At 46.8% G+C, this 19,555-nt stretch overlaps 1 protein-coding gene across 6 annotated transcripts; it reads right to left on the bottom strand.

The window, feature by feature from the left end:
* Window positions 1–1,714: 1,714 nt before the first annotated feature.
* Window positions 1,715–19,128, bottom strand: ktn1 (kinectin 1). 6 transcript variants are annotated; one of them, XM_068712842.1, is made up of 36 exons: window positions 18,994–19,127; window positions 14,331–15,010; window positions 14,079–14,249; window positions 13,865–13,975; window positions 13,635–13,765; window positions 13,413–13,517; window positions 13,146–13,286; window positions 12,919–13,025; window positions 12,475–12,619; window positions 11,695–11,791; window positions 11,278–11,462; window positions 11,091–11,180; window positions 10,947–10,984; window positions 10,737–10,827; window positions 10,382–10,450; window positions 10,216–10,253; window positions 9,975–10,065; window positions 9,754–9,822; window positions 9,616–9,653; window positions 9,130–9,220; window positions 8,900–9,012; window positions 8,704–8,800; window positions 8,456–8,496; window positions 8,256–8,346; window positions 7,367–7,453; window positions 5,704–5,793; window positions 5,524–5,610; window positions 5,352–5,441; window positions 5,167–5,259; window positions 5,006–5,074; window positions 4,677–4,760; window positions 4,283–4,366; window positions 3,288–3,371; window positions 3,107–3,202; window positions 2,883–2,993; window positions 1,715–2,785 (listed from the first exon to the last, which is right to left on the bottom strand). In XM_068712842.1, the coding sequence occupies exons 2-36, from the start codon at window positions 15,007–15,009 to the stop codon at window positions 2,762–2,764; spliced, it is 3,828 nt and encodes a 1,275-aa protein (XP_068568943.1). In that variant the 5' UTR covers window position 15,010; window positions 18,994–19,127; the 3' UTR covers window positions 1,715–2,761. The 6 variants fall into 6 exon arrangements, with proteins under 6 accessions (XP_068568943.1, XP_068568945.1, XP_068568944.1 ...); XM_068712844.1 differs by having other exon boundaries at window positions 8,456–8,493; XM_068712843.1 differs by having other exon boundaries at window positions 13,865–13,972.
* Window positions 19,129–19,555: the final 427 nt, after the last annotated feature.

Below are 19,555 nucleotides of genomic sequence, written 5' to 3'. Positions count from 1 at the left end.
GCTTGTCCATTAATAGTACAGAGGAGTGAACTGCAGCTCCTCCAGCACTTGTGCACAAGGATTCAAGCAGCATTAGGCCTTTAACTGCAGGCCTGGGGGCCGGACTTAAAACGGTGGGTATAATGAATGTTTACTGCTCTTTTGTATCGCTGTGTCTTTCCGCTTGCTTTCATCCATTCAGCATTGTCTGTGTAAACGAGCGCTACAGTCTTTTCTATGTCCGTCTGACTCACCCTCCCGCATGCACATGCACACACAGTAGAGTTGGTGGTGGGGGGGGGGGGGGGGGGGATCAAAGGCTCTCTAGCACATACCACACTGATGGAGAGCAGATGCAGGGAGTGGGCTCCTTTGCTGAAAGTTGTGCCGGCGTAGTCGGAGTGCAAAATGCAGGAGGAGGAGTTATGTGTTACCGGGCAAGAAGCAGGAAGAGCAGAGGCCTGCCGACCGCGACAAGCCTAATTGCGCAATTGAGATCAACAGTATGAGCAATGATGACACAGGAAAGACAAAGCCCCTATTAACTTCCTCACTGCTCAGGCTTTACACGCCAGGCTGTCTATGGAAGTCATGAGGCTATCACAAAGTGTGACCTCAGGCAGATTTATGGCTTGTTATGTTCCCCATAATTTGAAATCTGCCACACATAGGACAGGCTATTCCAAGAACTGAGAGACACGATATGTACGGGCTAATAGGGACAGAACCGTCTAACATCATAAACTTGATCATTCTAGAGATCATCACACAATGAAATGTACTGCAAACAGGATCAAGACATCCGCTACATTACAGGGGAGTGTGTGTGTGTGTGTGTGTGTGTGTGTGTGTGTGTGTATATATATAACAGCAGGCACTCCCTGTGTAATCCAGTTAATGACGAGTGTGTTGACGATAGAGATGCCCGTTTTGTCGCGATGTTTCCATGAGGGTAAAAGCCAGATCTCCAATCAGCTGACTGCAGCATGACGGTGTGGGAGAATGCGAGGAATGTGCTGATCCCATGTTGCTCACGCCTCTGACCCTGACCCCCCCCCCCAACCCCCCCCCCCAGCCAGCACAGTAATCCTGTTGTTTCAAAGGCCTTCTTTTAACATGTGGAAGATGAGAGCAAGATCTTTCTGTAAAGACACCCAAAGTCAAGCTACGGCCACTCATACAGTACCTGTGTTTATCCTTTCAATAACACAGACAGCTGGTAGTGGTGAAGGGAAGGGGAAAAATCTCACCCGTGGCACATCTGGGTTTACAATACACTTTCACACTCAGCCACTCGCAGCATCAACAAGTGACCAGAAACAAGTGGCACGCATTGTTCTTGGTAAGCTTTTGATTTTCAGCTCCCAGCTGAAACTTCCTTTTATGTCTCCTTACTGATGGGAAGTATTTTCTGTAAAGCTGAGAAAACAAGCCGAGTCTCCTGTTCTGAGGGATTATACAGCTTGCTACCATCGCAGGAAACCGGTCACACCCCAAACGTTTCCATGATTCAGGACGCACAGCGCGTCACCTTCTTGCCCGTTATACAAACCACTTACCTGAAATAACACTACAAGACAATGTGGTTTGTAATTTTCCTGTGCACGTTCAGGCTTTTCCAAGGTTATGAATCAAAATCAGTGTGAAGTGTCAACTGAGGTTGCATGCTGCCCCGCAGTGGTGAGGAGAGAGAAGTGCAGTGGAGGAGCAAGATTAAAAACACAGGATATGCCGGTCAGACTCATCAAGCATCCCTTTTATTAACATCGCCGGTTACAAAAAGAACAAAAATCTTCAGTGTTAATGAACTTAGCAACAATATAGCGAGTGTCGATTACAAATGATATGGGACGCTTATTCCTAGAGTAGTTGCAGAAGGATTTAAAAACCTCTACACTGTTGACCCCGGCCTTCTCTTTTTCACAGCCATGGGTCACAGGCTCACTTCTCTCTGGAGCTGCAGTACAAACCCGACTACAACATGTCCATGCATCTCCATAGTTAGTCACGTAGTGACCCGTCTGATATGCCGAGACCCCCCTTTTTTTTTTTTTTTTTAAATCTCCCTTCTCCCACCCAACACTGAGCCAAGGTATGCATGGAGCTATGGATTCATGAATGCACAATGATCCACTGTTCTGGTCAGGAAGCAAACAGAGCAACAACATAGTGTATTTCAGCAGGTCCTAACTGATACATTTAAACAATACATACCTTTAAGTTAAGAAAAAAAAAAAAAAAAAAAAAAACTGAAACCCCAAAGTTTGTTTCAACAAGTTGGAAATTTGTATCACTGCCCTCTCTTGACAAATCACAACAAATACTACTGTAGTATTCAAAAAGGAGGTCATTGTGAAACAAAGAGGTGTTTTTAAACAGAGGAATGGTTGCCACACAGTTTAAAAATATAAATCGGATGTCACTTTTAAGTTAAGAGTAAAAATGAACTGGCGATGCTGCTGAAAAAGAGGAATGTGGTGGGAGTGGAGTAGTGTGTTTTGGTACGGTGTCTGGAGTGTTTGGAATTAACAGTAACCTCTACGCGCTCCCTTACGGCCAACAATGAGACGGCGAGTGGGTTTTGCCAGAGCCTCGGCCAGAGTCAGCCGGCGGCTGCCTCTAGTACAGGTGGAGGGTGAAGGAGGGTGGGGTAGGGGGGGAAAAAGGGGGACGGCTGGGTGCGACGGTATGTGTGACGGTGGTAGTGATGAGACCCAAAAGGTCAAAAGGTGGTCTCTGTAGTGCAGTCAGGGTGGCTGCGTGGCTGTCTGTCCTCCTCTCACTATACCTTGGGCAGGTCAGCCTCCTGGAGGGAAGCACAACATGCATACATTGTTCAGATACACTGTTGTGGAGTGGAAAGCTTACGACGTAATGTTTCTATTGGGCTGCGGTTAACAGACCTCTTCCTGTCTCTTGGCGAGTTGCCGGCTGGCACCTTGTAGCAGCTGCTGCAGCTCTTTGAACGTCTGGTTCAGTCCCGCAGCCATCTTCTCCTTTCTGTCAATCTCTTCCTGTCAAGAGACAAAACAGCGGGTTTAGGGCTCAGTGTGACCCCCTTACTACCCATACATGCAAAGACGTACACCACCAACTGTTACTACACCCCCCCCCCCCCGGCTCTTACCCTCTGTGACGACAGGCTGCTGTTCTCTATCAGGTCGCCGGCGTTGTCCGTCACTTTTGAGAGCTCCCCCTGGATCAGATCAAGAGACTGCTGGGCCTGGGAACAGGACCACACAGACAACCGTGAGACCTTTGTTTCCAACGTGGCCTGGAGTTGGACCCGCTTAATAAAGTGCTCTTACCGTAAACAGGTCAGCAGCCACCTTCTGCCTCTCGCTCTCTTCCGTCTCCAGCTTGGACAGAGTCTTGGTGAGCTGGGTTTTCAGCTGGAATCAAAACAAGACCCTTAGCACACGCTCTACAGCACATTACAGCCTCCCAGTCTCACCCGTGAATCCCATTATACAGTTCATACGAACAAAGAACATCTATTCAGAGCCTTCTGTCAAAAATAAAGCGACAGGTCGCCCCAAAATCAGAAATACATATTGTGAGTTTCAACAAGTTCTAAGGTAGTGACTGGGTCATGATTTCAGGACAGACACATTGCTGTCTATCTTTTGATTTGGGGGTGAACTGTCCCTTTAAATGCATACATTAAAGTGCTCAACATTTGCACTGATTTAACCTACTTGGACAATGTTCAAACCAAGAATAGCGCTGTATAATAAAGAGGTGCAGGTGGCGTCCAGTTTGAGAAACAGACTACTAGCACTAAAACACAGAACATTTATCCAGCGACATTAAAGCCCGCTGAGACAGACAGACAGACAGACAGACAGACAGACAGACAGACAGACAGACAGACAGGGTTTGTGAGAAGGCTGAAGAAGGTTTGATAGTGTGGAGTCAAATGAAAGCAGAAGATCAGCATAAATGAAGCCTATTTTTGGACTCCGCAGAAGGAAGGCAAGTTGACCATTTGTTAGACGCCTGACGAGTCAAAGTGAGATGGATTGGAGTGTCAGTGTAGAGCAGGAAGAGTTAGTCTTGTAAGTACAACAGAGTGCGAGTCATCGCTCTCCACCTCTGATGTTTGCTTCTTCACAAAGTGTTTCCGGCTCCTAAAACAAGAACATGTTCTTGGAAGTCACGGGTCGAGCGAGTTCACCGAGGTTACGGACGATGACCCGCACGAGCAGAAGATGGAGCGCCCCGTGTCGCGGCAGTCAGTGCAGAGCCACTGTCGAGTGCAGTAAGGGAAAGGTTTCAAAGCTGGAGGCGGAGCCACGCTTACCAAAGTCAGCTCCTCATTCTGTCTCACAGCCTCTGTGTATGAGCCATCGAGTCTGGTCTGCAATTCAGTCAACAGATCTTTGAGCTGAAATTAAGTTTGAGATTATGTGTTTAATGGGAGTCTGTGAGTCACGACCAGCACACAGTGTAGGCAGGGAATGCTTAGCAGAGCCGTGTAGTGAGAAATAAAGCACAGGACCCTGTTGTGCACGGCTGTAAATGACCAGGAGCCGACTGTGTGTCCGTGTTGTGTGGATGTCATACGCCCCAAATAAACAGGATGTCACAAAACACGGCATGAACACGAACACAACAGAGCTCCTTCTCTTATGACGTGACGGAGGATCACACAACAAAAAAAAAAAAGGCGGAGGAGTCGTTGCGTCTCTGCTCACCTCTCTGACTTCCGTTACATAGGTGGCGCTCTCGCGCTCCGCTCTCTCCAACTCGGACTCCAAGTGCTGCTTTTCTCTTCTAAGCTGCAAAGCAACAACAGAGGTTCTGAGTTAAAAAAAAAGAAGGGACGAATGTTTGAATTACAATAAGTCTCAGAAGAAATGCGAGCGTGTTAAGCTTTTTCCCTTGACCTCGATGGAACACGTCACGAGGTTCAGGAAGTCCAGCTGCACTTACAATATGCAACGGTGGATGTTTTTTTCTTTTAAAGAAACGTTACAAATAACGCATATAAAAAAATGTAGATGTGCGTTTTAAGTGGACTGACATTTTCCAACTCTGCTCCATCAGTTAGTCTCTCAATCTCCTGCTCCAGAGCTGTGACTTTCAGGCTCATCTGAGGGAAGAGACAGAAGAGCGATGAATTGAGCACATTCACTGTGCAATATTCACAGCGTTCCGGTATTCCTGCTGAACCTGAACACGCACCTCTTTGAGCTCTCCCTGCGACAGCTCCAGCTTCCCCCTCCAGCGAGACTCCTCCTGCTCCACGCTGTTCTGGAGGCGCTGCAGGATGCCCTCCTGTGGAAGCAGCGGGAACCACAGCTCAGCTTTGGCAACGGACACCGCTTTAGAAGCACAAAATGTTAAAAAAATAAACAACATCATCTCACCGTCTCCGCCAACACCTTCTTGTACGTCTCACAGTCCTTCTGTAGAATCCTTTGGGTTTCCTCCGCTTCTTTCATCTTCTCAACCAGTCCCTAGTGAGACAGAGAGAGAAGTATTTGTTGCTAAAGATTTCTTCAGTTCAAGAGGAAAGATTTACATTTCCACTTTACTTACCATAGAGTCCCCTGATGCAGGGGTGGATTGCGCAGCTGAGCATTCAGCTGCTGCCCCCTCGAATCTGTGGAGCCACTCCTGATGGTTCTGGTGAAAAGAAGAGATCAAGAGTAAAGAGGGCCGTCGTGACGCAGGGTGAGAAGCAACGCGGAGCAAGAGGGGTGCTCAAACAGAACATACCTGCTCGCTGGGCAGAGGCACGTGGGGCAGAGATCTGTGCAGAACCTCTCGACACTCGGCCTGACACGCCGCCAGCGCCGTCTGGTTCTCCTGCGAGGCGATAGGAGGGAGAAGAGGAGAGGAGAGATTGAGCACCGACCGTTCAAATAGTTGAGTCTCTTCGAAAGACGAGGTCCGGCGGTCGTCAGAGCGGACATGACCAGCGCTCTTCCTTCTTCCCCCTTCTACTCGCCATGATATTCATCCATCGAGGCGCTCCAATCAAATGTCGCAGGAGTGATTCACTTAACAGTAATCCCAAATTAGAATTCTACAGCATTAGGGCGAACGCCGTCTCACTCCTACTTTCGATTACCCCGAGAAGAACCCTCGGCGTCGTTCGACAGGCCACGCCTCCACCCGTGTGTCAGCAGCGTCGGATTCAGAGCACATCACACGCTTCAGTCCTCCTTTAACCACAAATGCATCAATCTGCTTTCATGAAATTGTACAAAAAGAACCTTGAAAGTCTTCAATAAATAAAAAATAAATTAAAAAAAAGGTAGCTATCAGTCCTCCCACAATAAGCGAGCGTCGTGCACTGTCACTCCGAGGCCTGAAGGGAGAACGTACGCCAAGCACAAGCCAGCTGGCACTCCAACCAGCACTCACATTAACGCGGCGTGTCAAAGGCAGCTCTGACACGACTGTATGGAGTTGAATACAGCCGGCGTGACGCTGACAGTACGCGGCAGCTGCCAAGGAACTCCCTGGCTCAGCTCTGTGAAGGTGCTTTCTACTGTACTCAAATGGCAGAGGAGCAGCTGCTGCTCCGATGGTTCAGCGTGTACCTTCCCTAATGTGTGTGTGTGTGTGGGGGGGGGGGGGGGCGGCAAAAATATATACGCTCACTAGAACTGTAAATAGACGGGCTGTCTGGTAGCCCACTCTGTGTCTACATGAAGGGATCTGCAGCTACAGCTAAGATACACGCCGTAGGTCACGCTTCTTACAAAAAGAGCTTTCAGTCGTGAGTACGGAGCGTCGAAGAAGAACACAAGGCCACTGTTATGAACGTTCACATTTCCTTCAAAAAGAAGAAACCGCATTAAAATCAAAGTGAATTAAAACAGATTTTCATCGACCGATTAACTGGTGATATTGACGGCACGGATGTCAGAAAGCAGAATGAGGGGAAAAAAAAAAAAAAAAAACATGCTAGAAATGAGTCACATGACAGAAAGACAGGAAGCGGCAAAAAAAAAAAAAAAATGATTACCATGAATGTCAATCTAATGACATCTAGTGGAACGATCTCTAGGTCACTGCACACTCATTTCCTAGCATCAGTCTGAGCTCTGGGCAGTAGGAAATCTTCGATATATATATATATATATATTTTATTTTTTTTTCAGAGCTTACAGCCGAGAACCTGTGTTAAGTTCACAAAGCCTGAGATTTAAAAAAAGAGGACAGAGTAGCTCAACACAAAGCCAATTGAGGGCAAACAGAGGGGACAGTGAGGTAAATGAGTATGCAGCTTTGTTATGGATGGTGGCAAAAAAAATAGATAAATCTCACTGGGTCAATTATGGCAAAAAAAACAGATTTTTTTTTTTTTTTGGGGGGGGGGATGCATCAGATTGGAACTAGAGTGAAGGAGACTGAGGTGGGGGTGTCGAACCTTGACAGCTTTGCTGAGTTTCCCTTGAAGCATGGACTCGGTGGCTGACAGAGCTTCCATTGCACTCCAGTTTTTCTCCCGAAGCTCCTGTTTCGGTCAGTTCCAGAGAGATACTACCTTCAGTTCAGCCTCAGGAAAAATGCATTCAGTGACCCTTTCACACAACACTGGTAAAGCAACACAGCAAAACCCGGACGCATTTCTCATGTTAGGATCGCTGCACTCGGCTTTTCACCAACGCTACCAGCCTCGAGAGTCCCGGTCTCGCACCTTGTGTGGGTAAAAGCAACATGCACAAGTACGCAGGATATGCATCGTAACAATGTTCTGGGAGTACTTTCTATTGAAAATGAGGTAATGTCTGAAGATATGTACGGCAGATACAAAAAGTCCAAATATATATATATATATATATATATATATATATATATATATATATATATATATATATATATATATATATATATATATATATATATATATATATATATATATATATATATATATATATATATATATGCTTAGGTAGGTGAGTTTCTAATGCTCTGAATCACCAACGAGCACCGACAAGCCGGCCGAAACAGTCGAGGCCAATAGAGAGCATCACGAGTAGACTAGAAGCCCTGTTACGCAACGCTCAGCTTCAGCAATCCAAATCTGTACAAATGTGTACAATCGTGTTGAGAATACAACCGATAGAAAGCTTTCCATTTGTTATTAAATGAACAAAACTGTGACTAAGTGGAAGAAAAAAAGACAGTATGGATGCGATTCCAGTGTGAGGAGGGGGGGGGGGGGGCGTTTTGGGGTACCACACAAAAGGGAGGGGGGGGGGGGTGATACAGCTACTGGTGTTGTACAGTTCAGGTAATCGCTGCAGGAAACCTACGTTGTTCTTCTTCCTATGAAGCTCCAGGGAGTCGCTCAGCTCGGCCAGCTCACCCTGCAGATCCGAGACCTGCTTCTCCTTCTCCGACAACCTGAAGGGCGACGACAAGGACATACGTAAAGACCTCCTTATGGATTCTTGTGTAGTTAAAAAAAGGGCCTTTAAGATGAAGACATGTACGTTATCGGAACATTACTCACGCTGTGAGGAGCTCTGGGCTTGGCACTGCAGCGTGAGACTGCTGTTTGGAGGGAAAAAGACTCAATTAAAACTCTGAATGAAAGAGGATTTTATCTCTATTACTTATTATTAAAAGAGGAAAATTAAGAACAATTCAATCATGAACTCTTTGGTCTTTTCTGAGTCACTAGCCAAACTTCCTCCAACTAAATGTGTTCTACTTGTTCTACTTGTTCTACTAATGAGTGAGCAGTTCTGAGTTCCCCACCTGTTGATGGACCTGCTCCACCTTCTCACTCAGCTCCTTAGTTCTTGCCTCCAGCTCAGCCTGCAGCATGTGGATGTCGTGGTCCTTCGCCGCTAGCCTGTGGGTCAGACGTGCTCATCGTTAGTCTGATTTGCGAGGCGACGCTAGAGGACTACATGTTGAAGTGCGGGGGTGGGGGGGTGGGGGGTTAACTTACTGAGCCTGGAGTTCTTGGAGCTGGGCACCAGAACGGGTCAGCTCTTCTGGCGCCTCCCTCTGTCTCAGCTGCTCCATCTCCGCCTGCAGGGCAGCCAACTGCTGCTCCAGAGCCTGAGAGACAAAAAAACCCCCATCTCAGACAAGAGCTCAAAAGTAGGACAACATGAACAACAAGAGAAACGCTTCAAAATGCAACACCAGTACTTTATTAACACAGAACACCCCCACCTCTACGGTCTTCTCTCTGGTGGAGCTGCTGTCCTGTGCCGTCTGTAGACTCTCCTCCATTGATTTTAGCTTCACATCCTTCTCTCTGATCCTATGAAAGCAAAGTGAGCAACGGTTCATCGTACACAACAGTCTGACGTCACACAGAATCCGACGGTTACTAATGTAGCACTATCCCCTGCAAGAGGCCGTTGAACGATACCCAGCCTGTCGAGCTCGTGGAGAATTACTATCAGGGGTGTGTGTAGGGAGTGTCAGGAGGAATTGGTTTTGAGACGCTTACAGTGGAGTAAGTAATGGCCATTGGTCTCATAACATGTACTTATGACTTGAGATGAATCAGCTAGTTGGCAAAGCTGCTGCCGCTCGCTGAAGGAAACGAAAGTGAAGAGTGAGTCTTTGTGTGTCTTTGTGTGTCGTGGTTGGGCGATCATACGATTATTGACATTGACACGATTCCAAAAATATCAACCCGATTGCTCTTACGTTATCTGGAGTTCTTCCACTATGGACTCCGATGATCCCTGCGATTAGTGGAGAAGACGATTGAAAAAGAAGTGAGTACAGAATAAGTTGGGGAAGAAAAACAGAAAGTCCTTGGAGTGAAGATTTTAGACAACTCGCCTGTTCTGCCGTCTGTCTCTTAAGGGCCTCTGTTTCTTCTTTTAGTGCCTCATTTTCTGCTCTCACAGCCTGCATCAGGGACAGAAATGACTTAAAGATTTTTTTTTTTTGCCCATTACGGTTTGTGATTACAAGGCAAGAAGTTTACTGCAGAGTCCCTTAAAAGCATGCTGATGTCAGTTAAAATGTGTGTGTGAGGCAGCGCAAGAGCAAGCAAACACCTTGAGCTCTTCTTCCTTGTTGGCCACCTCAATCAGCCCCTTCTCGAGCAGGTCCTCTATGGTTTTCATGTTGTCGTCCTTCTCTCGGACGCTGGGTAGGAAGCAATGTTTGAGAAAGTAATTCATATATTTAGCAGGGCTTATTATTAACAAGCCTAACCAGCTAAAAGCATTCAAAATATGTTCCAGTGTTCCACACACACACACACACACACACACACACACACACACACACACACACCTCTTCTGGAACTGGTCCAAAGCCAGTTGGGAGGCCGTCTGCACAGGGAGAGTCAAACAGAGAGGGTGTGTCAACCAAAAGAATGCACAAACGCATACCAGCCTTTTATATCTGGAAAAACAAGGTAAAAAAACAACAACAAAAAAAAAAAAGGTACACGGCTAACCTGATCAGAAATCTGTGCCTGCAGATTCTGAACCTCTGCCTTCAGGGACATGTTGTCATTATGCAAGGCCTGCAGGTGAACAAACGGGAAAGAGAGACGACAGCGCTTTAGTTTGAGCAATGACACAGCGCTCATCAATCATGTCTTAAGTTTATAAAGCTGTGAAATAACTGGAACTCAAAATATCTGCAAATGTGCACCAACATGCCCCGTTTTCAGCAGGACGGTGCACGAGGTCTTTCAATCCACATTCCCTCTCAACACGACGAGAGGCCTAGAACACGTTTAACTAAATTCCAGCAGACTAATGAACCAAATGGCGTGTTGGTATAGGAAGCTGTAGAAGCGATGATACCTGCATGTTGGTTTCTCTACCGGCTCCACTGCTCCTCTCAGCGTTTAGAGAATCCTCCAGGCTCTTTCTCTGCAACTCCTTATCAGCCAACCTGGAGAGAGCGGGGGGGGGGAGGGGGGGGGGGGGTGGGAGAGCGCATGAGAAAGGGAACAACATTTCCACCTCGTAATGCAGTCGCTATGTCTGAAAACATCAAAAGTTGTTTCTCACAGCTTCTGAAGCTCCTCCATGTGAGAGACATGGGTGACCTAAATGAGGGGGAAAAAAAAAATCGTGTTAGCCTACATGCATATTGTAAAGCAGGCTGGCATCTTTTTCTCATTAAACACAGGTAGAGGAGGTTGACCCACATACCTGTGAAGAGATCTGGGCCTGCAGGGTCTCATTTTGGACTTGCAGGGTCTCACTCTGGACCTGAAGACCTTTGTTTTCATTCATAAGCTCCTGTTAAACACACACACACACACATATATATATATGATTGGATCCACATCGAGCAAAGACGTACTGTAACATCGTGTAGGATGTTGCGGCGGCTCACCTGAACCCGGACTTGCAGCAAGTCATCAGGCATGCTGTGCTGGGACATCTCCATGAGCTCCATCACTCTCTGCTCCAGCCGATCCTTGGAAACCATGTTTTCAGTCAGATTGCTGTGTAGGGTCTGGATCTCCTTGTTCTTGTTGTTCATCTCAGTCTCCACTGACAAAAGCTGGCCGTGAAGCTCTGCAGAGAGAGAGAGACACACACACACACACACACACACACACACACACACACACACACACACACACACACACACACACACACACACACACACACACACACACACACACACACACACACACACACACACACACAATCAGCTGCTGAAAGTAGCCCGTCGATTCACTTCAATACAGTCGAAATATTAAGTTATAGGATCACATTTTGTTGTGTGTGTGATGTATTTTATCACCTTTATTTGAGGCCTGGAGCTTCTCTCTCTCAGCATTGACATTGTGGAGGAAATTCTGCAGTTCTTCCCAACGTCGCTTAGCATCCTGCAGTTGGGCCTGAGGACAGAGAGATACGTCCAATTTGACGATCACTATTCTCCAACAAATTATAAATAGACAAGTGCTGTACCGCCACACAGCACCAGGTAAACTAACAAATGACACCCAATCTTCTTCCCTCTCACGGGTTGATTTGCATTAAGGCCATCTGTCTCTTTTTCCTCGACAATTCAAACACAACTTTGGATCTGCCAAACTAAGTTACGGGTAAGTCCAAATTACAAAGCATGTCCACGTTAGGATTGTATTTTGTAGTTTGTGCAATAAAGAAAAATATCAACTCTTGGCATGGCTCCCAGGTTCTTTGCCGAGACTCTTCTGTGTAAAGCCAGCAACCTAAACTTCCGTCTTTGATTGTGGACAATGAAAAGACAGGAAAGGCCAATCTCGGTGTCTCACAGGAAAGTGTTTATACGCAGCACAAAAGCCTCAAAGGTTCTAGCTTCCCAAGCCAACACAATCCTCCCTACCCAGGTTCTTGTTTCCCACACACCTCCCACCCCAGGATTTCAACGACACCCTCCTCCCATTTCCTTGGTAATGCTTCCACACCCGGCCAACCAGATCTGAAGCCGCGCGGCACGACCCGGGTTTTGCACAGCTCGGTTCATTTTCATCTCTCGGCTGGGGAAACCGAAGCGCGGGCTAAATAAACACATTGTGCATCTGGATTAGTGTACCTCCAGCTGGGACACATTCTGCTTGTAGTTGACCTCCAGCGACTTCCTCTGGTGCTCCTCCTGCTGCAGCTTGCTGTTGTTGTCTGCCAGCTCTTTCATCAGACCGCTGTACTCAGAACGCAGCTTGTTCAGCTCTGCTGAATTCCTATCGAGGAAGACACGCACACAAGCACCAATGAGTGATGTGAAAGTGGTTAATGGGGGGGGGGGGCACTATTGTGGGATGTTGTTGATGAATTAAACTACAAATAGCCTGTATGGGGCATTTCATATGCAATCTCTTAATGGGAGCAACACAGGCAGAAGAGACGGAGGATAATGTTCAGATCTGAGCTAAAAAGCAAAGACGATGAATCACTAGGACCGTTTCACCAGTGGAGACATTGATGACGTCTCTAGAGGGCATGACCAGTAGGGTATTGTCTATTGTAGTGCAACACTGACTTGCTCTCCATCTGGTTGGTGGCAGAGCTGACCGCGTCCCTCAGGATGCCGTTCTCCTGCTGCAGCCGAGTGATCTGGCTCTCCAGCTGCTCCCTCACCTGCTGGAACTACACACAAACAAGGAGGTTTAAGCCTCGAGAAGAACGCCAAAAGAGGTCCGGGTTCCTTCACGGTACCGATAATAAGAGTGTCGTCTAATATGACGTAATAGCTGTAGCGTCGCGAACCTTTATCTGCATGGTCTGAAGATCCTGGTAGCTGCCCTGTGCTTTGCCTTGCATGCTGCCCAGTTCTTTCTCCATGGCGGCACGTTGCTCTCTCATCACGGCCTCCACCCGGCCGGTCTTCTGCTTCTCCACCTGAAGCTCCTAAAAAAGCACAGACGTAAGACGGCACATGAAGCCCTGCACTGAAACAAATGGAATTACTCTACACAAACGTATAATCATTTATCACATCGAGTACTGCATTAAGTAGAACACAGGAATCCAGACCTGGCTAAGCTGTTTCACTTTATCCTTTGCAATGGAGCCCTCCTCCTGCAGAGTTGTAAGAAGTCTCTCTCGTTCCTGTGCTGCTGGGTCAGGCCTAGCTGCAGACTGGTGGCGAGACGCACAACGTTAAACCTTTACAAATATCAAGTCTTTCTGCACCAATGGAAACAGTGCAATATGTCACAACACCACATTCAAATGTGACACGTGTTAATGTCTCACTTTGTGCCAGGCATCCAAGGCATTGGGACTCTTCTCCCGGAGGAGAACCATCACACTGACGGCCTCGGCCTCCGACAGAGGCAGGCTGGACAGACCAGACAGCAGCTCCTTCAGCTTCACCTCCGTGTGCTCTGTTAAAACACGCAAGATAGGAATGCAATTTAGCACATTGTTATATATAAAAAAAAAAAAAGAACCAAATACTGGTTTAGACTTGTTTGTTTTCTTGCCTTTGTCAGTCTCATTCTTCTGCTTCTTGCCGCTCCCTTTGGATGGCGCATCGTCGTTGTGGCCCGCTTGGTGGTTGGCAGGAGTTGCGTTGTCAACATGGGCTTCATCTACTGGATTAACAAGGTGACAAGTTTAGGCTTAGCTTTGTGTGTAAGTCCTCATATTTAAAAAACAAAGTGAAATAGAATCTAGCATGTGGGACCGCTGCATCACCATTAGTATGCTCGGTCTTCTGCTTCTTGGCAGAGTTCTTCTTCTTGCCACTGGTAGCCGCTGGGGTTGCACCGTCCACAACTCTGGTTTCAGACACAATAGGAGCCTCCTTCTTGACTGGAGCCGGATGCTGCTCAGCTATGACCTCTGGCTGCTGGTCATTCACTGTAACTTAGGAGTAATTCATTGAATTGTTAGTTTCTCATGGAAAAGATGGCACACCCACTTCTAACTGCACTATTAGCTACTCACCAGGCTCTGTTTTTTGTTTCTTCTTCTCCCTTTTCTTCCCAGAGATCTGGGGAGGTGTCTGAGCCTGAACAGGAGCCTGAGCGGCTTGGACCTGGACCTGGACCTCAAGCTGAGGGGAGGGAGGTTGCTCTGCTTTGCGACTGACCGGCTGTGAGCCGTTCACTTCAGGCTCCTCAGAAGGAGCTGCTGCTGCTGCTGCTGCTGCAGCGGCGGCGGCGGCAGCAGCAGCTGCTGCAGCCCTGGCAGCCTTTTTCTCCTTCTTCTTCCTCTCCCTCAGACCAGTAGGTGCCTCGGGTGACACTGAAACAGGCACATTGGGACTTGGTGACGGTGGAGCAGGATCTGGTGTAGCCACTGGTGCGGGTTCCTCCTCTACCTCCGGAGTGGAGCTGTTGGCACCATCAGCAACATCAAAATCGCGAAGATCCTCTTCCGACTCTCCTCCACCTCCGCCGCCACCTCCGCCGGCACTCTCCTTCTTCTTGCTCTTCTTCTTTTCGTTCTTCTTCCGGGTTTCCGGCTTGGATGGCGGTAGCTTGAGGTCGCGTTTCTGCCTGGCCAGGACCTCATCGTAGGAGGTTTCCTTCATGAAGAGCCAGAAGAAGAGGAACATGAGGGCAATGACCAGGGAAGGGGCCAGGATCAGCAGGTACTGAGAGTCGTAGATATCCATCGCCATTCTGAAGAGAAGGAGAAGAAGAAAAAAAAAATGTAGGCCACTTAGCAAACAGTTAACACAGTCTGGCATCTGCCAATATTTTCCACATATTTCATGTATAACATTAAGGTAATGGCTTTCTGCCAACAGAGGCAAGTGGCAACGGCTGCTAAAATCCATAGATCACAAGAACATAACATGTCAAAGAGTGAATGAAAACTAATCTGTGATTTGCTATGGATGAACTGGTGAAAGTCTGACATATGAGAGGTGGAGGCGTTAGTCCACTAATGGTGTGAATGAGAGGACTCTCACCGACACCCCGTCCTCTCTTAGTGACACCATCCAATTAGATAACGCCACCCCAGCGACACAGCTTAAATTACCCCATCTGTATATGGATTCATGTACAATAAGGCTTATACGTACTCGACACACAGCTTGGTGAGAGCCAGATAGAAAACTTCACTCGTGGTTTAACAGGAGGACAATATAGGTCAACAACATCAGAGAGACAACTAGCTGAAAAAGACCGCCTGCATTACTTCACTTCCCTCCTTAAGCCCCCACAGAGACGATATGGTGGTATTTGAAACTCATAAGATGGATTTGCAAGAGGCAAAAATACACATGTAAGTGTCACCCGATGAGGTCTGCTGCAGCTGCAGTTTAACCCCCTGCCTGGGGGGGGGGGGGGTTCTTCTTCTATTGCAAGCAAACAGAGTCAAGAGGTCCTGAGACTTAATCAAATTAGCATCGACCAAAGCTCATTTTTGTCTCTTCAATGCTACGCAGTAAGAAAGTAAGAGACACAGTGAATCATTAGAAACCAAACCAACTGTCAGCATTGTTGTCATTTCCTGGTGTAAATGAGCTAGCTGCTAAAAATAAAGTGGACTGCATAGGTATATAAATGAATGAATATTTTATAATGAAGTTATTCCAACACTGCTAAAAATGTCCAAACAGGGAGCCGTCAGGTCTCTTGATGTTCCACCGGTGTGCCCCATCTTTTTCACTGGGCCATATCAAAAATCACCACGGTGGTGCTGCGATGTTTGAAGAGACAAAGTCAACAATGGAGCCAAGAATTCTCGTAAAATAAACACATCTCTTTCCAAACAGTAGTGCATCTGGAGAGTACGTCTTGCAAACTTACAAACAAGCAATGCCTTGAGCAAACTTATGCACTTATTACAAAAAAACAAAAAGCACCGGGTTTTTTTTGGAAAAACTGGGACAATTTCAGCCCTGGGTTACGACGGCAGCGCTGTGCTGTCGACAGTACCAGTGACCTGAAGTGCTGCACAGTCCCATCCTATACCTAGGATCTGTGGCAGTAACATAGTGTAGGAGTCAGCGCCGTAGACCAGACCTCTTTAGACATTTGGATTAAGCAGATTACCCATGATAATACATTTAAGAATAACTTTCCACTGCGGGGCTTCCTGAGGACTGACAGACTTAGTCTTGTAGTGTAATGTTGACCCTGTTGCACCAGGCCTGTTTTCCATCTTTAATATTTGACACATTTTATTCACATTACTGGTTTATTGAATGTTCTTGCGTTATACATTCAATGCTCCGAGGTGTTTGCATGGCCTCTGTATCAAAGAACACGCATTCCTTCACACCCCATAGGCTACAGCCGGGGGTAAACTCATACTAAAGTATGTGACTCGGCATGTAGCAGTTGGCTTATAAGGCACAGTGGGAAACTGAGCACAGAGGCGAAACATATACCATGATCAAAATATTGGACTTTGATTTATTATTTCGTTTTTCTTCTGCAGTTTTTTTTACCCGTTACTTGGCTGGAAAATGTGTCGTATTACAATGACAACACAGAAAGCGCACACTAAGGCCGATCAGCCGCATGCCAAGAACAAAAAGGCCTTTCAGCGGCCTGGAGAGTGAGACTAAAATGTGTCAAAAACGCAGAAATGAATCAACTAGGCCAAAGTGTTATAAAGTAAGACCAAAGATATAAAAGAAGCCATAGAACACTTCATCCACACCACGGGTGAACTGGGTAACACGGTTTTAACTGCTGCCTTTCAGTGGCTACTGAATCAGGAAATTCTTTGTTACGTCACATTCATTGTATGTTCCAGGAAACACCCATGTCCGACCAAATGAAGCTGCGAAACGATTCTTAAAGCACCATCGCTTCTTGACACATTAAGTGTGGGTGGAGTAAGTGGCGTAAACGTTTTGAAGCCTGCTTGCTTGCTTGCTTTCTCTTCGGTCCTGGGCCTCAGAGTGGAAGGTGCAAGAGTTTCCTTGTGCAGCCGGAGCCCTGTCCCAGCATCAGAATGAGCCTCGAGGACAAAGCCCTCTCGGGCTGGTGGCTCCCCGGAATCTAGCCACTTGGCTGGCCAAGCCTCCTGATTTGGCAGACGAGGTCTCTGTCCTCGAATCAGAACTCCTGATAACTATCGGATCCCAAAAAAAGCAGTCCAGACAGTACTTGAGAACAAGTCCACGCAGCGCTCTACACTCAAGACTATGATGGTGCTAGTGCTTTGCAAAATGTCCTATCAAATAATAATTTGTTTACAAAAAAAACTGTATCTGCTCTGCAAGTGTAAAGGCCATGTGTGTAATAAACACATTTTAGATAACAGCACAATTTATCTCTAAAGTTTATATAACAATCTAGTTTAGAGCAATGGGTGAGAGAATTGGGAGATGAGTCTGTCTGAATAGTTAGGCTGTAAGGATGACAACGTAATACTTTACCATTATCAGTATTACAGTAATAAACTAAGAAAGTAGCAAAGTACACAGTGGGGCATCCGATTATAGTGAGGAAAACTCGTCTGGTCTTCCTGGTCAGGTGTGGCACATATAGAATCAAGTCCAACCAAGACACCCTAGATAAGAGCTTATCTACAGATAGACCTCATGGAAATCGACAAAGATACCAACAAGACCGAACTGACACCAGGAGAAGCTCAGGAATAACTTGATGGACTCTTAAGCCAAAGTTTCTAAAAGTGGGGTCATGGGGTGCTTTGACAGATTCGGACACAGTGTGACGGTCATATATTTAGTCACCAGGTAAGCAACGCAAGTTTCATTTATTTAATTTTAAGTACCATAAATAACACCGCGACTTGTCTTTGATGTCCAGGAAGCCTCCTGAAAATTCAACACGGGCAGTTCCACAATGGTACCAAATGTCCCAGCATGCTCAGTCATGTCTAATCGCCGGCCTTGTGCACACTATTGGACCAAGATACGTAATGGCAGCTGTTCTTACACCAAGAAAAGACTGCTTGGTGATCCCAGCCTGCAATCACAGATACAGCAGATCTGATCTAGCACGAGCTACAGCGTTAATCTGCCTTGCTTAAGTTAGCCCGGCTAACTCTCAAATCACACATTAACGTTACAATCAAATAAACCATGAAAGCGAAACAAGAGGCACACATGTCGACGACAGGCTCACTTCACCGACATGACTAGCAAAAAAAACCGTGGAACGACTAGCTAACGGTACAAGTGACGTTAACCTAGTTGCTACAATAGTTCTTGTTAACGATGTATATCTGTACAGGGAAAAAAGGCTTCTCGCCTCCCAAGTTAGTCTCAGAGTGGCTCGAGCTCAGCGTTATGAATGAGCTAGCTAACGTAGAAGCTAGCCAACTAACGTTCGCCACGTACTACCGTTCGCCCACCAAACCAATTACGAGTAACGTTACAGAGGAAGTGTTCAGGGGTGAAACCGACCAGCATAAACGTTAACGAAATACCCGAGTGTATTTCTTTCACAAACACGCAGCCCGTATATGGAGGCGTGGACGTCTGCCCCCCCACGGGCCTCGTCTTGACCCAGCCTCCCTCTCTCCTGAAATCTCTGACCCGGTCTGCTGCTTCATTCTTCCGTTCAAGTCCTGAGGGCCGTTCCCAGGCCCGGGTAAAGAGCTTAGCTGTGCTAAGATGAGATGAGCGGCCCCTCGACAAGAAATAAACAACATATCGCCGACAAACACGGCATACCTGTAGCGTCAGTTTGCTGCTCCCTTAACTGGTGGTGAAATGGCGTTGTTCTGCGTTGACTCTTGCAGACTTCCGACTTCCCGGGGCAGCTCCAGCCTGGCTTTCTTCTGCGCTATCCGTCAGACTATCTTCTGTTTCTGGTTCGCGGGGGCGGGTCATAGTCAGGCTGCAGGGGAACGCTTGTTTTCTGACTCCGGGTACACCGTCAGGAGCCGTTATTACGCACGGAAAAAAATAAGAGCTAGCCCCGCCTTTTCGAGACAGCCTCGGTTCATAAATCTTACTTTCTGCAAAATCACAGAGGGGAGTGGTCATTGCACTTCCCCCAAAGTCCATAAAACTCGAGTACATTATATGTGTAGTTCTACTGTATCTGTTGTATCTTGTGACCTAACCATAGTTCATTTTAATGTGTTATGGTATCAGGACAGTGTTACTTTAGGGACGTAACACACATTTTGCAACAATGTTTTAGATAACTTTTTCCAAATTAACATGTGGTATAATATTATTAATAGTGTCCAAAAAGAAAGCCACGAACACTGAAATTCAAAGAAATTAA

This window comes from Cebidichthys violaceus, unplaced genomic scaffold (assembly GCF_023349555.1).
Source record: "Cebidichthys violaceus isolate CVI_PGR_0920_01 unplaced genomic scaffold, fCebVio1.0.p SCAF_177, whole genome shotgun sequence".
NCBI lineage: Eukaryota > Metazoa > Chordata > Actinopteri > Perciformes > Stichaeidae > Cebidichthys > Cebidichthys violaceus.
Note: the sequence above shows the minus strand (reverse complement) of the source record. Positions and strands in the feature narration are given on the sequence as shown.

Coding starts and splice junctions, on each gene's coding strand:
- ktn1 (XM_068712842.1), bottom strand. CDS start 15,009: ATGGCGATGGATATCTACGACTCTCAGTACCTGCTGATCCTGGCCCCT. Junction 13,518..13,634: donor CCTTGGATGCCTGGCACAAA/GTGAGACATTAA, acceptor TCTCGCCACCAG/TCTGCAGCTAGGCCTGACCC. Junction 13,026..13,145: donor TTCAGACCATGCAGATAAAG/GTTCGCGACGCT, acceptor GTTTGTGTGTAG/TTCCAGCAGGTGAGGGAGCA.